A 15,728-nucleotide genomic window follows, 5' to 3' on the forward strand; every position below is an offset into this window, starting at 1 on the left:
CATCTAGTGGCATTCTCGTTCTCACAATTAATAAAGGAAGTTGTAAACAAAGAGAGCCAACGATTCTATGATGCGGGGGCAAAGAGCGAATGGCATCAAAGAGTCAAATCAAATCACAAATATGATATACAACGTTCTGGGCAGGTCTTTACAGTTGAAATCAGCTGTTTGATTTACAACATTTTTATTTATTTTTTTAATTATTTACAACATTCTCCAATTTAACCTATTTTAGATGTTTATTACTTGACTTCGTCATCCTACAGCAATATAAGAAATCAAAAGCGCGAGGTGCTCGACTCTACAACCGTTAAGGAGCATCGAGTCATTTAGACAAATCTCAATTTGATTGATGGGCATGCCAGACCCCCAAGATTCATTATTCTGGGTGCAATGGTGGTGCATTCGTCTGGACTGGACTACTTATAAAGGGTTAAAACGAATTTTTCATTTTCGGGTCCTAGTTTAAGGATGGAGACCCAGATGTGATGTAAGTGATAGGAGATCCATGGAAGCATGTCCCACTTTTTTATTTATCCATTTACGGACCTATGAGAGATTCAGATGGATACAAAAGATCACTTGATCATTCAAAACCTACTACGATAAGACGAGCTATTAACTTCACTGTATAAAAACTAGTAACTATCCAGGCGTCTCAGATATTGGCAGTCCCCATGATTATGAGCCCAACTCCTCGTATATATCTCTCACCATCGAAGCTTGGCGGGGAAATACTGAAGCAAAGAGTGGAGAATGATCATGAATGGAATAGAACAATCCGACGATTCTGAAACAAAATAAAGCACTGAAACCAAAGAGAAGGGCAGGCATATACGCAAATGGCTACCTTGTCAATGAGAGAAAGGTAGTAAGGTTTGACTTTCTCCAAGTCGACCCGCACCTTGCTTTTACTGTATAGATCATATTTGCTGCGTGCAGTGAAAGATAAAATCCCCCATGATTATTCAGAATAAGATGATGAAAGAGAATTGAGAGCTGCCATGGGAGAACACCAACTTACTTGAAAATATGAACCCATTTGAGCATCTTCTTGTCCTCGTCATTCATTAAATATGAGTAAGCTCCATCTCGATGCAAAGCTGCAACATAAGTCGTATATAGCAAACTCTGACATCCACTCTAAGAAAAAAAAAAAAAAAACAGTGTAGGAACAACAGGTTGGATCCCACCCACCATAGAAGGAATGGAACCTGATGACGAAAAGGGCCTCTGGAGGTAGCTTCGTGTCGTTCCCCTTCGCCACCTAGTCGTGAAATTCCGTCAGTGGCTCAATTTGCCCAATTCAAATTGAAAAGGTACAGAAAAATAAAAGATAGGAAGATGAAACCTGCGTGCCTTACCAGGTACATGTACTCGTCGTGTCCCCAGGACATGGTGACCTTGTCCAGCCCGCAGTTCTCTGAGTAGATTCCGAGCTTTGTCGAGAAGATCGGGTTCTGCGAGTCCGGGTTTTCCTTGAAGAACTGGATTAAAATGCATTTTTAAAAAAAAAAAAAGGTTCATCGGATCATCAATTTATTGAAGTTGACAAGTCACCTGGAAAAAAAAACATGCAAGACGTCGTTGCATCGATTTATGGTGAAGAATGAGTAGTGTTACCTGAGAGTGAACTACCGCCGCGTCAAATGCACATCCCAGAGGAAAAGTGTCACCTTTCAAAATGAAAACTCTTTAATTAATAAATAAAGATTAAAGAATAAATAGCAATGAAGAAAACACAATTTCAAGATTTTTGTCCTACTTACCGACTGTACACCACTGGGGTTGAGCACCGAATGACTGGTGGAGCAAAACCTTTCCGAGATCTGCACAAAGAACACTTGTGCTAAGCATCATGCCTACATGCATGCGGGCGGGCTTCACAATTTTTCTGGAATGGTTTCACGTAAAAGTTAAGCTACAAATAGGAAGACGAAGATCCGATAATGTGATAAAATGCGAACCGTGGATGAGAGCAGTGAGATGAAGCCAATCTTCACCGGGATAGTCCCTTCGAATGGCCTCCGCTGATTGGAGGAGATGTTCAATCTGTGGCTCATCCAAATCCGGATCGCTCTCGTCAACAAACTCGTTCAATAGATCGCAGCACTCCCAAATGCTCATCTTAGCTTTGTCAAGCTTCGCATAGTCCTCTTTCTTTTCCACTGCCTGTACTTCCACCAAATCATACCACAGATTAATTTTTTTTGTATCCTTTCTTTTTTCCTTAACTTATCAGTAATTTATTGAGATACCACAAAGACTATTCTTACGAATCCATAGGTCTGATAAATGTGATTTAATCTGTAAGTTTCCTCCACGATTGCGGTCCTGTCATTTTCCTTGTTGTAATCCCTTCAAAAATTAAACCATATCTAATCCATCAGTCTTGTAAAGACTGAGTCAAATTAATCCACAATCGATTGTAGCAACACTACTAACAACATCACTAATTAACAGCACTAACCTGAAGGAAGTCCCGAACGCATTGTTGTCAGGAACCACAAAGCCTCCGTCAAGCTTAAGCGATCCGTCATCTCCTTCCTCCTTAGCTTCAGCCACAGAGTTGTTACTGGCGGAAAGGATAGGTTCTAAATAGAACAAACACACAAATAAAATTGTTGCGGATGTGAAAGTGATTAAATGCATATCTGTTCCATAAATCCAAAACTAGAAGCTATGAAAAGAGATGAATTTCTAAGAAATTGCAACAAAAAAACTAGGAAAATTTCTACCTGGAACGATGATCGTCATGGCAAAAGGGGCGACGCTATTACCCAAGCCCACAGAGACGGAATGGAGAAGCCGCGGATGCCCGGGGCGCTTCTCGCCAGCCCTTTTATAGCCTAGGCTGGCCTTCCAAACAACCGCCTCGCTTCTCCGCTAATTTACATCTCCACCACTATGTAAAATTTTGAAAGTTCACCACTTGTACAACCCGAAAGTCGGTATTTGTTTACTCTCGGATAGAGATTTAATTCGTCTTTGAGGAAGGAGGGCATTATGGTAAATTAAATTGTCAGAGACGTTTGGTGTAAACGAGCGGAGCGGAGATGACTTAATCCTCAGAATTGAATTACACGTCAGTAATTAGCAAAAAACAAATTCAGGGAGAGGCGTGGAGGACCGAGGTAGAGAATTCAGTCACATCCGACAAAAGACTGACGTGGATCCAGGCGGATTCTGCCAAGTTTGGCGGTACCTCTGCTACGCGGCTTTTTCGAGCTGGCACGTCACCTTTTTTACCGGGGATACCCGGTGTCGGTGCGAGAGAAGAGAGAGAGGTGGCGGTTTGCACGCTTGCATGCTCTAACAGCCTAAAATATCTTCTCACCCGAGTATATCCTTTTCCAACTCGGGAACTGTTCGAAGGTACAACCGTACGATCGCTTCAAGGAAATCACGTGGCATCGTACCCTCCGCTGAACTTATAGAGGGAGCCGTTCCGTAAAGCGAGGATCCGAGGAACCGTACGAGTCAAACGAAATAAATTGGGGTTCGTATTTCTTCTCAAGTGGCCGGTGCCTAGTGGGACGTGGTCCCACCTAACTCGCACGGTCACATGGTGGCAGTATTTGATTGAAACTGTCCTTGGAAGTAAAAAAGCGCAGCACGAGCCCTCTCCTTGGAAAGAGAAAAGAAAGAATTCGGGACGTGTCCTTTTTAATGAAAACGGCGGGGTTCTGTCTTCTTCTCTCTCGGTCAAACGCTGACGTGAGACAATCATTTTAGAAGGACAATTCTAAGGACAATTCAATCATTGGGAGAAACGCACCTAGCAAATGTTTTTGCGGACAAAGAAGGGCTTTTTGAAGAGTTTAACAGAAAACAGGATTCTTTTTATAAATTCGATAAAATATAAGACGGAATTACGGATCTAACCTTCCCACGTTTACCCCTTGAGGGTACTTCCGTCTCCCTGGTTGTTGAAGTCACGGATTACGGATATGCATTTGGTTTACTGTTGACACGTATCACGTAGTAGGCGAGAATCGCGAACAGGGGCCCTCGTGGCGTCATAAGAGTCGGAACTTGTGTAATATTTGGATGACAGTAAATAACAGTAAAATTATTTTATTTATTTATTAAAAAAATATTTTGATCTAATTTAATAATTATTGTATACTAATATTTAATTTATTTCTATATTGTTAATTTAAATTTATTTTTAATAATATGATCAAATTCAACTACATGACTATATGATTAGAGATACAACTATGATAATTATTTATTTTGATTAAATAGTATCTATGCCAAATGTCAACTCTTTAACTAATCACTTTTTTAATTAAAAATATAAATATAAATATTTAATGTAGAGTTTTTTATTTGTAATAAATTTAACATATAATTTTATATCCCCAAACAAAAATTCCTAGAAAGAAAGCAATCCAAATTGAATTACGGTCCTTAGGTAAGCACTTTCCATCCTCTTTGGAACACAAACTAGAGAGAAAAAGAAAAGAAAAAGATAAATAGAAAATAAGTTTTTTTTTTTCTTGTTTGGATACCCATGGAAAAGAAATATAGTTTATCTTATTCGGATACAAGTAAAAAAAAAAAGAAAATTAGTAGTATTTAAATTTTGATTTTCTCTCAAATTTCCAGTTTTTTTCTTTTTTCCCCAAATTCTATCATTTTGCGAGAGAAAATTTATTAATTCTCTCTTTTTCTTTTATCTCAATGATTCTCTGCTACTAAACAATAGAAAATAATTTTATTTCCCCTTTTCTTTTCTATAGGTTCCAAACGGACCTTATTATTTCATTTTTATTAAATATTTTTGGAAATAATAATAATAAAATTCTCATTTTTTTTCTTTTCCATAGGTTCCAAACAAACTATTAGGGTGGGTCTTTTTTGGCACTTATGTGATAGGAAGGACAAACCCCTCCTTTGTCAAAAAAAAAAAAAAAAAAAAAAGAATAGAGGGGAAAACCTCTTCCTCCTGCGTTACCTAATTCATCAAATAATGGCATTAATGTAGAAAAAATTACATTGAAGTGAGATTACACCGTTTCATTATCTGATGCACCTATTTTGCAAATCAACCAATTGAATCGCATATCGAGTGTTGCTCTTCCCCCAGCGATCCTTCGGGGTAATCTCCCTCCCTCCTGTCGGCCTCCCTCTCCTCTCTCGCTCGTCCTCCGTCACAAAGTATGGGAGGGCGACCTCTATTGCAGAGCCTCTCGGCCTCCCTCTCTGCCCTTCCCCCCCCCCCCCCCCCCCAAACCCTAAACTCTAAACTCTAAGTTAAGGAAAAATTAAACCATCGTAATAAGAATAATAATTTATATTTTTTTTTTATAAAATAATTATTTTTATTTATTTAATATATTTATTTTATAATTACTATATTATATTAGTTATTTAATAGTCATAATTAAAATATTTTTTAAATAAAATATTTGATAAATTGTTTTGGTTTAATTATCCCGCTGCTATAATTAATTAAACCAATGGTTTTAAATTTTGTGACAATATATTATTAATTATTAATACATAAAAAATATATTATGTTATTGATAAATATTATATATATATATATATATATATTATTATTACTATATTAAATTAGTGAGTTTTAATGTTAAAATATTTTTTATGTTATTAAAAAATAATTTATTTATTTATTATATGCGATTCTGTTATTTTTTACTTTTTTATAAAATTTTAATAATTTATTCTAGTCACGCGTAATAATTGTATTAATTAATAATAAACTATAATCATTAAGTAATATAATATACTTTTTTAAATTAGGATATTAACATATTTTAATACTACACGTTAAATCACTTATAAGTATAGTAACCATATTTATTTTGGTTAATTATCTATTTAGGTATATATTCTATTTAAGTATATTATAAAAGGTTACTCATTCTCTTGTTTATATCATACTTTTCATTCGAGGGCACTAATACTGGAATTTGTTTCTAGTACACTGAAACTCTTCTACACTAACACCTAAGGATGAGTTGAGGTTGAATCAATTCATTTAAGTTCAATTCAATTATTCACTTCAATTTAAGTTCATTGTGAACTAACCCCTCAGTGCTTGGGCTTAAGAACGCTAATGTCATGAAATGAGAGGTGAGTCACTCATAGTGAGTCGTCCGAGGTGGGAGAGCGGCCGAGAAAAACGAGTCGAGACAATAGACGGACTGACAGAGCAAAACTGCCTTGTGTAGGAGTAGAAACTAGAAATTTTAGATAAAAGAAGCGGTCTTCATTCTTGAGTCACTCATTTTAGGGAGTAGACTCCAGATGGGAAACCAGTGGCGTGGTGGGAGCCTTCAATTTATCCGTTCCTTTCCACCACAACCACCTTTTGAAAATAACATGCTTCTCCTCCTGCTCGCCATCGAGCCATTTCCATGGGAATTCGCTTCTTTCTCCAGTGGAAGTGGGTCCTTCCCGTCCGATCCCCGCCCATATCCAGTTCCACGACCCGACTTCAACAATCGTCATCTTCTTCCTGTAGGTTTCAATTGAACTTGTTTTACCTTTCTTGGCTGCTTTCTGCTTTCGCTGATTTTGTTAATTATCTATAAAAAAAACCTGTGTTTCTTTTGAGTGAGATGCTTACCTAAAGGGAATTATTGGCTGCTGAATGTCATCAAAAGTTTCAGTTTATCGTGGTTTATGGTTTCCCGAACAAACTTTTTTTTTTTTTTTTTGTCGAAATTGAAGTTAATGAAGCGGAAAGAGGGCGAACCATTTCTGTCCCTAGAGATAACAGCTAAAAACTATACAGAAACCATACGAATTTGAGGACACAGAAAATCAATGGGTATTGAGCAGCCAATTCGTTGTATCGTTGAGGGAATTCCTGACTCATCATCTCAGACATCTATCACCTTTCTGTTCAAAATCGAACTTCTTTCACCACAAAACTGGAAGAGTGATCTGGGCATCTCTTTTACTTATAAAGCTTTTGTTGGATGTGGAAGATGTCACTGATTCTCCAGAGTTCAGGTCTAATATAAATGGTTGATTTGTGAATACATTGCCTGTGGCGCTCTGCAACCATTGGGAGTGATACTAGGTTACATTTGCCCAATATAGGACTCAAGGATTTTCTACCCCTCTTAATTTACCAAAGTCCTGTTTTTGAGTGTATCTTTTATTTATTTGTCACAATTTACTCAATTTCTGGATTTTGTTATATACATTTGCTTTTGCAGATCACCTTTATGTGGTGGGACTTGGGATGTTGTTCTCACCAACAGTCTTTAGATAAAGTTTTTATTCTGAATCTACTTGTTGGATGGATTTATAGTGTCTAATTTCTCTTCTGATTTATGGCTTTTACCTATTTCACAATGCAGTGAGGAGCAGGGAAGCGGCTTCATTTGATTCAGCTACAGTGTCTACCTTGTCTATCTTTCCTGAAGAATATGAAATTTGTCATAAAGATGCTCTCAAACCTCACACATGTTCATTTGGAACTTTGGAAAGCCTCGAGAGGAACGATTCATCGAAAGGAGTGGTGAAGGTATTTTCTGTAGCATAAATGAAATTCTTGGTAAATTTTAATTTTCTTTGGTTACTTTTAACACCCAGAGTCTTTCTACCTCAGTATATCTCCTCCATTTACATATTTTTAGTGGAGTGATAAGAACAAAAGTTTTTTCCTGTGATTTTTATTATGTCAGATGAGCATAGAGAAGACAGGATCCTTTGTGGAGGTTTCGTCTACATATCTTGCGAGTCATCCAGAAAATAATACCTATCTCTATACACTCTTAATGGAAAACCTAGCACAAATAGAACAGTCCATTGACAATTCAAACTTGTTAAGGCTGGAAAGAGATATACTCACACAGATAGACAGGCTTGGAGCTCTTAGCATATTTTATGCATGTCTATCCAAGACCATTAAGACCCCGAGAGATGTATCTACAGCAGCTTCAGTTGCTGGGGTAGCTAACGACTCCCCTGTACGCAGCAGAAGTGATAACAGAGACAAAGGAATTGTTCGCTCTGTAAAAAGCATGGAGAGAAAGTTTAAGAGAAAAAAGGCATTGTCAAAAGCTTCCAAGAAACCTATTTCGTCTTCATCCACAAGGACAGTTCATAACATTAACATCACCTTGTCAAAATTGTCAAGCCCAAGTAGCAGAAGACTTCCAATTGCTAGAAGTGAGTCAGAAATGTCCAAAGGGGTAAAGGTAAAAATTCGGCTGCTAATTATTTGAAGTGACCACAGTCACTTTAGTGGTAAAACTCCTGAGCTTCTGAATTGTGTAATAGGATGTTGCAAATTTGGAGAGAATACGGACAAGTTTGGAAGAAAGAATTGAAATGGTAAGCTTTAAGGGGTGGGCTGATGCTGTTGGAATCAGTGAAAAGGAACTGCAACAGCGGTTGTCTTGTGGATGGGAATGCAGAGATAGACTTCTGAAAAGCGCTCGATCTTTAGTTCAATACATTGCCAGAAACTATCGTGGACAAGGAATCAGCAGCGAAGATTTAGTTCAGGTATTATCATAATAAATAATGGTTTCCTGCAACCTGAAACACAGTTTTAACCCTTTTTGTGGCTCTAGAGTGGGATAACTACTAAATGCCCACAATGAACATGAAGGTGCTAGTGATGGTAGGAGTTATTTTTTGTCTGCCCATGGGCTTCTGCCACTTTGGGTGCTTAAGCAGTGTACAATTTTCTAGGAATGGTTTTGACCTACATTTTGGTAGTTATGGCCTCATTTTACATTCTTGATTCATAAGCAGGCAGGGAATATTGGCGTTCTTCAAGGAGCAGAGAGGTTTGATCCGACAAAGGGCTACCAATTTTCCACCTATGCGCAGTATTGGATCCGCAGATCAATATCAACTTTTCTAGCCAGGCATTCTAGAGGGATACAAATGACTGTAAGGACTTTTTTGTCTTCATAGTAGCTCATGATCCTTGTTTTGTGGTTCCTTGTTGGTCTATGTTCTTGTCAATATTGTCTTGTTCAAGATATCCATGCAGTTAGTTGATGAATGTGTTTTTATTTTTGCAGCGGCTATTCAATAATGCAATGATTACAACAAAGAAAGCACGGAAGGTGTTGTATAATCTCCACAAAAGACCCCCTCAAGATGAAGAAATCGCCAAGTTTACTGGTATTTCAATAGCTAATATCAGATTAGCTTGCAAGTACTTGCGAGTTGTTGGATCTATTGAGCAGAAAGTGGGAGATGACACAGGTGCAAAATTTATGGTATGAATCATCTTTTCTCTAATTGTTTTTATTTATCTACCTTATTACATCTAAGAAAATTATTGTGTGTCCCACTATTTTAATCTTATTATCCAATATCGAGCTCTATTTGATCTTCTAACTGGTGACATGATGGTGTAAGCTTTGTTTTGAATACGCCAAGATCTCTTTATCAGCTCAAACTTCATTAGTTCGGTTACATATATATATATATATATATATATATATATAATAATCTTTTTCCCACCATCTTTAAGCACATTACAGTTGAATATTACTGTTAAATGAGTGGCAAAAACATAATCAAAGCCGGTCTGGAGTTGGCCTTCAGTCACAGATTCAACAAAGCTGAGAGGAACAAAACAATATTATTTTCAGTGAACCGGATGATGGGTGTGATAGCTTGGGCAGTGGCCTATTAGCCCCTCAACAAAAACAAACAAAAATCGGAAACTTGAGTCAAATTTGCCAGTTCTCAAGTTTTCATTGGCAATATTGAAATTGGTGGGAACAAGGGCATCATCCCCTGGAGATAAACTGCCTATGAACAATAAGGGCTTTAACTGGTTGTGGTGACTTGCTAATTTCCGATACGCATTCACCTGTGTTGCTTTCCACATTCAACTGAACTACTGACATTCACCTTGTGTGAAAACTTTTCTCATGATAGGCTTATATGTGCCCGCAGGAAATAACACCCGATGCATCGGTAAGCATTCCTGAAGAGATTGTAATGAGGCAGCACATGATAAAAGAGATATATGAGCTACTGGAAGGGCTTCAGCCTAGGGAGAAGCAAGTGCTGATGCTAAGGTATGGGCTTGGGGATGGTAGATGCAAATCACTTGGGGAGATAGGAAGTCTTTTTGGTGTCAGTAAGGAATGGATAAGAAAGATAGAGAGAGCCGCCCTGATTAAGTTGAGGCAAGGAGATATACAGAAGAGATTAAAGCACTTTATAGAGTTATAGATATGTAGAACCAGTGGGCAGTCAAATTCATTTGATGGAATTAGATTTGAGAGATCGATTCCAACTGTAGTGACTCAGAATTGGGTTAAACTTTTTGTAGATACTATTGAACATAAATAAAACGTTTCCGAGTTTTGCTACATATAGGTTGTTGCCTGCTGGGGTGATGGATGACAAAGACGCTGCCAACATTGCCGAAGTATCTATCCAATTGACCATAGAGTGATAGAGAATTTGCTCACAAAAAGTCATAAATTCATAATGATTGATAAAAATATCCTTGCTTATAACAAACAGAACTTGTGGTAATTCTTCGTCAAATAAATGAAACGCCAGTCATATGAAAGAGATCGCTTATCGCAACTCCCTCTGCAAGTCCCTCTCTTTCTGTATATGGAAAGGAGATTTTGCTAGTGATTAGAGAGATCGTACGCCCGAAGGACTACTTTTATGAAGAGGCAGCTAAGGAGTTGAAAACTTTCTGAAAGTTGAGTTTTACTCAGAAAAAATTGCTTTCTTGCCTTTTTCTTTGAAAGGCAGTAAGAATTTCATGTCAAGGAGAGTATTATTTGATATTTGTCCGCCATTAACGAAGGCTGATCGAGTGTTTGAGACAAGCTTAGAAATATGGACGTAGATGATTTGCTAAAACTTTTGAAGCACATCCCCTCCCCAGAGACTGAAACTCAGCGCCTGGTGTGGCTTCATTGGGGATCCATAGGTGTTAGTTGAGTAAAGCGAATGTGCGGGGAAGTAGGTAGGTGGGGGTGGGAAGAAGAGTAGGTAGGTGTTTTGAACTGGGTAATTTGATCAGATATGCGAGTTACATAGCGATGGAGACATAATTGATGACAAGATGGTGATATATATCCATTAAATGGAGCAAGATCTCTCTGAGATTTGGAAGTATGTGCTTTTGCCGTTTTGTACTACGGAGGGTGGGTAGGGATGATGTTGCCTGTCGGAAAATTTTATAGTTGATATGTAAGGTATATGATACGTCGATCTGGTGTCTAAATCTTGGTAGTACGGTGAAGAGAAAGAAGATAAGACATTGCTGTTATTCTAATAAGACTGATAGAAAAATGAAAAAAAGGCATAAATGATGATGAGATAACAGAGAACCACCGCCGACGTCAGAGTTTGCAGTCGGTGGCTTCTTTTGGTAAAGGACAAGTACCGATTGTGCGTCAGTCTCTTCTTTCTTGCTCGGTATCAATTACCATGATACTGCTCACGGCGGGCCGAGTGTCAGGGCTCCGGCGGAGTCAAATATTGCAGCGATCATCCAGTAAAATTTGTCCCTGAACACGGCTACATGAATGCCAGCTACATAAAGCCCTCTCGCCTTTATGAAAACAGCAAGTGGGTTCCTAATGTTGGCAACATTGCTGGAAGTGTCCATTCAGAACTCTCGATAGAGATTTTTTCCCTGGAAACAGAAGTCGTAAATTTAATAATGATTGGGTAAATGATCCACTTTGCATATAACAAGCAGAACCTGTCGTAATTGTTTGTCAGATGTGGGTGGAAGCTGTATCATTTAGTTGAATCACTTTCTCTTTTACTTTCGCAGGGGGGTAATGGACAGAACCTGTCGTCATCGTCTCCGGGACCTCCCAACTTGCAAATAGATCACTTTTCTTTACTCGTCCTTCTGTACTCTTCTCTGAGTCATTTAAGAGTGATACTTTCTTTCTATTGGTCCCCATGTCAACTTTTAGCAGACGGCAGAATTGTGCAGGTTAGGTTCTGAAATTCATCAACTGGTTGTACCGATGCGGAGTGATGACTGTCGGTTCTGGTTAGGAAAATTCTTTGAAGAAGACTCACCGCCGTTCCGTTGTCCTCCCTCGTAGCAAAATGAAAAAAAGAAGCACGTTCTTAAGGTATCTATCTCCTTAATGTTTGATTCGCCTGGCATCTTTGGTCGAGTGTTTGTATAATTATGCTTCTTTTTATGTTAAGTAAACGAAGGCACTTCCAGATTAAGGAGTTTAATGTTTGTGAGTTAGAAAGAAAATATTTGCTGAACTGTGATGGCTATTCAGCAAACTTCTTCGTCCCGCCAATGCTAGAACTCTCTCTCTCTCTCTCTGTGATTTTTTTTTCTCTTCTTCCGTTTCACTCTCCCTTAGTGTTTGCTTTTCACATGTTCCTCCACAGAGATAGGAGAGAAGAGGTAGCGTCGATCCCTCATCGCCCTGAACAATAAAAATGGAAGGAAAACAGTTTCCAAGCAGTTACAAGAGATACAAAACCTCAAAAACCAATTTTTTTCTGTCGTTTTGGCTGTCGTTGTCAGTCAGGGGTTCGTAAAGAGACTGATAAATACACAGCCTTACCATCGAAAGCACGTGGTGGTGGCAGTACGTCCGCCTCTCCTGAGCGAGATGTTCTCGTCCACGGAATTGAGAAAAATCACGGAAAGCACCGACGTGGCCGCATGTTGCGTCCATTTGTCGGCAGCCATCGGCCGGACAAATCCGGTACGTGGCTTGAAAACCTGAAATTTGTTGAACTGGGTCGCAGCCAAGGCCCCCGTCAGGCGGACCCCCTCGCCTTCTTTTCCGCCTCCAAGCGTTAATGTCAACCTGAAACCTCGGGAAAACGATGCGTCCACGCAGAGCTGACTCAGCTTCCCCCGCTTCTGTACCTACTTCCTCACGTCTGTGTAAATTTTTTTATTCAATATCATTCATTCTAAATTAGATAATATAAATATTTTTAATCTACCATTAGGGGGCAGAAATGTCATTTCATCCCTGAAAGGCTAAAACGAGTAAGTGGCGTGGATGCAGACGAGATGGGCTGGATGCAGCCCTTTACGTTTTTTTTTTTGTTTCCATTTATGAATTCCAAATTAATAAGGAGAATTTCGGTATTTTACCAGAAGTACGCGTCACTCTCCTTCCCCCGCCTATAAAGAGCCTTCGTCATGTAGAATACCTCCATGCACAGAAACTGAGATCCTCTTTCTCTAGCCACTCTTCTCAGCTTCTGTATTGCGGTGTTCCGCCCTCCTCGTCCTTCTTTCTTTTTTGCTTCGCCGAGGAAGATGACGATCGTCATTGAGCAACCTCAACTCGGTAACTTCATCTTTCCTTTGATGAAACAAATGTCTTCCTTTTTTATAATTTTCACGTCTCCGCCTCCAAAAAGAGATTTTTGGTTTCCAGATGCTTTTGCTGGGTTTCTCTTTTAACTTCTTGTTTATCTAGTTACTTTCAGATTTCTTTCAAGAATACTTTTTTTTTTCATGTTTTTGCGCATTAATGGCGATAACCTCCTCTTTGGCGTCGCCCAACATGCGAAATGATGTGGATGGGGGAGAGAGATTTTAGTTTTTGCGCTACGTGCTGATCATTGGTGAGACTTTTTGCAGGAGATGATGTGGTGGAGAAGAAGATCCATAACGAGTCGAACGATCTAGCCCTGGATGAAGGCTTTGTCGTGCAGGAAAAAAACTCGTTCGGCCACACTTTCAGGTTCGCGTTTCTTTTGTGTCCTCGCTCGTTCTTTCCACGAGTCGCACCCAGTCGTTGACGAGAAAATACCGCGGAGATACGCCAAGCATTTTTGGATATAGAGATCGCATATTCCTAATAGTTTGTTGGAATCTAGTCAGATCTAAAGGTCAAAAGTCAACCCTCATCAGCATCCATTGGATCACGCTGACGCGTCAGCCGTATCTTCGTTCCCAAATTCCACGCCCCAGATTTTCCTTCACCTTTATGGCCTTTTTGGTCATTTAGTTCCGTACGATATCTCGTACGGCGGAAAAGGGCCCTGGGCCGGGCCCCCAGTCTAACTATCAGTATTTTTTCCAAAAATATATTCGAGTATATTTAATTTCGTTTTCGGTAAATTTTAACAGGGATTACGATGCGGAAAGCGAACGTAAGAATAGTGTGGAGGAGTTCTACCGGACGAATCACATCCATCAATCTGTCGAATTTGTGAGTAAAATCTGCAGTTTATGTGTTTAACGAAATTCTCAACGAGATTTTACCAAATGGAGATTTAATCGATCGATTGCTTTGCGTTTTTACAGGTGAAGAAAATGAGGGAAGAGTACGGGAAGCTGAACAGGGTGGAGATGAGCATCTGGGAATGTTGTGAGCTTCTGAACGAGTTCGTCGACGAGAGTGATCCCGACCTCGACGAGCCCCAGATTGAGCACTTGTTGCAGACGGCTGAGGCCATTAGGAAAGATTACCCTGATGAGGATTGGCTCCACCTCACTGGCCTCATTCACGGTTCGCTCTGTTCTTTTCTTTTCTTTTCTTTTCTTTCTTTTTTTCCCCCTATTCGCGTATGTTTTCAAAATCGGTTTCTGTTTCAGACCTCGGGAAGGTTCTTCTTCATCAAAAGTTTGGAGCACTTCCTCAATGGGCTGTAGTTGGTGACACGTTCCCTGTTGGTTGTGCCTTCGATGAATCAAACGTTCATCACAAGGTATTATCTACCAATTCTTCCCGTTTTTGAAGAGTTTTCTGAAGTTGTCATCCGAGACAAATCATCTAAACTTCGATTTTCTATCTCTGCAACAATGAAGTACTTTAAGGAGAACCCAGACTACCACAACCCTGCTTATAACGGCAAGCTTGGTATCTACTCTGAAGGCTGTGGACTTAATAATGTTATGATGTCTTGGGGCCATGATGACTACATGTACCTGGTAATCCCTTCATTCCCTTTCTCATCGATCTGTTTGATCTTTGCCTTTCATGGACACCTTCTTAGTGTTTGACTTTATGCTTCTTACAGGTTGCTAAGGAAAATAAAACAACTCTACCATCTGCTGCGCTTTTCATCATCCGTTACCATTCCTTTTATCGTAAGTATTTAACGCTGCGTTTTTTTTCTTTCAATCTGAAACATCTATTGATGATGTTTTCCATTACTGTGCAGCCCTGCACAGGTCTGGTGCTTACACATTCCTGATGAACGAGGAGGATGCCGAGAATCTGAAATGGCTGCACATATTCAAGTAATTTTGATTTACAGAATTCAGTTATTTGCCCCTAAACTACACCACCCTTCACTTCCTAATGGAGTTTTGATGTTTGTACAGCAAATATGACCTCTACAGCAAGAGCAAGGTGAGGGTTGATGTCGAAAAAGTGAAGCCATACTACTTATCTCTCATTGAAAAGGTGAAAATCTCTCTTTCTGGGCTTTCTTTTTTCTCGTACTTCATCAAGATCCAATACTAACATTGTTGTTGTAATGTTGGTGCAGTACTTCCCTTCAAAGCTTAGATGGTGATTGCAGCCCAAACGCAGGATCATGATTTAGTTGATGAACATTTTGAGATCGGATGGGAGCGGATAGAATTAGATTTTGGAATGCCATTGTTTGTATGAGGAGATCTTATAAAAAAATAATGTTAGTCCTTCGTTTTGGGATTTCTTGGTCTGTTATAGAATTGGTTTGACAAAAATTCGTCCTTTTGGAGTTCCTTGTTCTCAGTCATGTGGCTCAATAAAAAACTGGTCAGAAATTATTGTATCAATTGATTTGCTCTACTT

General features: G+C 39.1%; 3 protein-coding genes across 3 annotated transcripts; 2 read left to right on the forward strand and 1 right to left on the reverse strand.

Moving 5' to 3' along the window:
• Positions 1-513: 513 nt before the first annotated feature.
• LOC137945942 (probable inositol oxygenase) lies at positions 514-2,802 on the reverse strand. Its single transcript, XM_068792052.1, has 11 exons — positions 2,739-2,802; positions 2,471-2,594; positions 2,277-2,358; positions 1,968-2,172; positions 1,770-1,829; positions 1,624-1,676; positions 1,365-1,487; positions 1,198-1,267; positions 1,025-1,103; positions 851-932; positions 514-737 (listed from the first exon to the last, which is right to left on the reverse strand). Exons 1-11 carry the CDS (start codon positions 2,755-2,757, stop codon positions 711-713), a joined length of 924 nt encoding a protein of 307 aa, XP_068648153.1. The 5' UTR covers positions 2,758-2,802; the 3' UTR covers positions 514-710.
• Positions 2,803-6,293: 3,491 nt separating this feature from the next.
• On the forward strand, positions 6,294-10,318 carry LOC137946223 (RNA polymerase sigma factor sigC). The gene is made up of 7 exons (XM_068792441.1): positions 6,294-6,492; positions 7,344-7,510; positions 7,671-8,186; positions 8,269-8,496; positions 8,749-8,889; positions 9,024-9,224; positions 9,913-10,318. Exons 1-7 carry the CDS (start codon positions 6,390-6,392, stop codon positions 10,192-10,194), a joined length of 1,638 nt encoding a protein of 545 aa, XP_068648542.1. The 5' UTR covers positions 6,294-6,389; the 3' UTR covers positions 10,195-10,318.
• Positions 10,319-13,164: 2,846 nt separating this feature from the next.
• LOC137945621 (inositol oxygenase 1-like) lies at positions 13,165-15,712 on the forward strand. Its single transcript, XM_068791567.1, has 10 exons — positions 13,165-13,283; positions 13,580-13,682; positions 14,072-14,153; positions 14,249-14,453; positions 14,540-14,652; positions 14,753-14,875; positions 14,965-15,034; positions 15,109-15,187; positions 15,272-15,353; positions 15,439-15,712. Exons 1-10 carry the CDS (start codon positions 13,253-13,255, stop codon positions 15,463-15,465), a joined length of 915 nt encoding a protein of 304 aa, XP_068647668.1. The 5' UTR covers positions 13,165-13,252; the 3' UTR covers positions 15,466-15,712.
• Positions 15,713-15,728: the final 16 nt, after the last annotated feature.

Source organism: Aristolochia californica, unplaced genomic scaffold, assembly GCF_029961685.1.
Source record: "Aristolochia californica isolate CCGP_79_NKW_82.1479 unplaced genomic scaffold, dmAriCali1.0.hap1 SCAF_12, whole genome shotgun sequence".
Taxonomy (NCBI): Eukaryota; Viridiplantae; Streptophyta; class Magnoliopsida; order Piperales; family Aristolochiaceae; genus Aristolochia; species Aristolochia californica.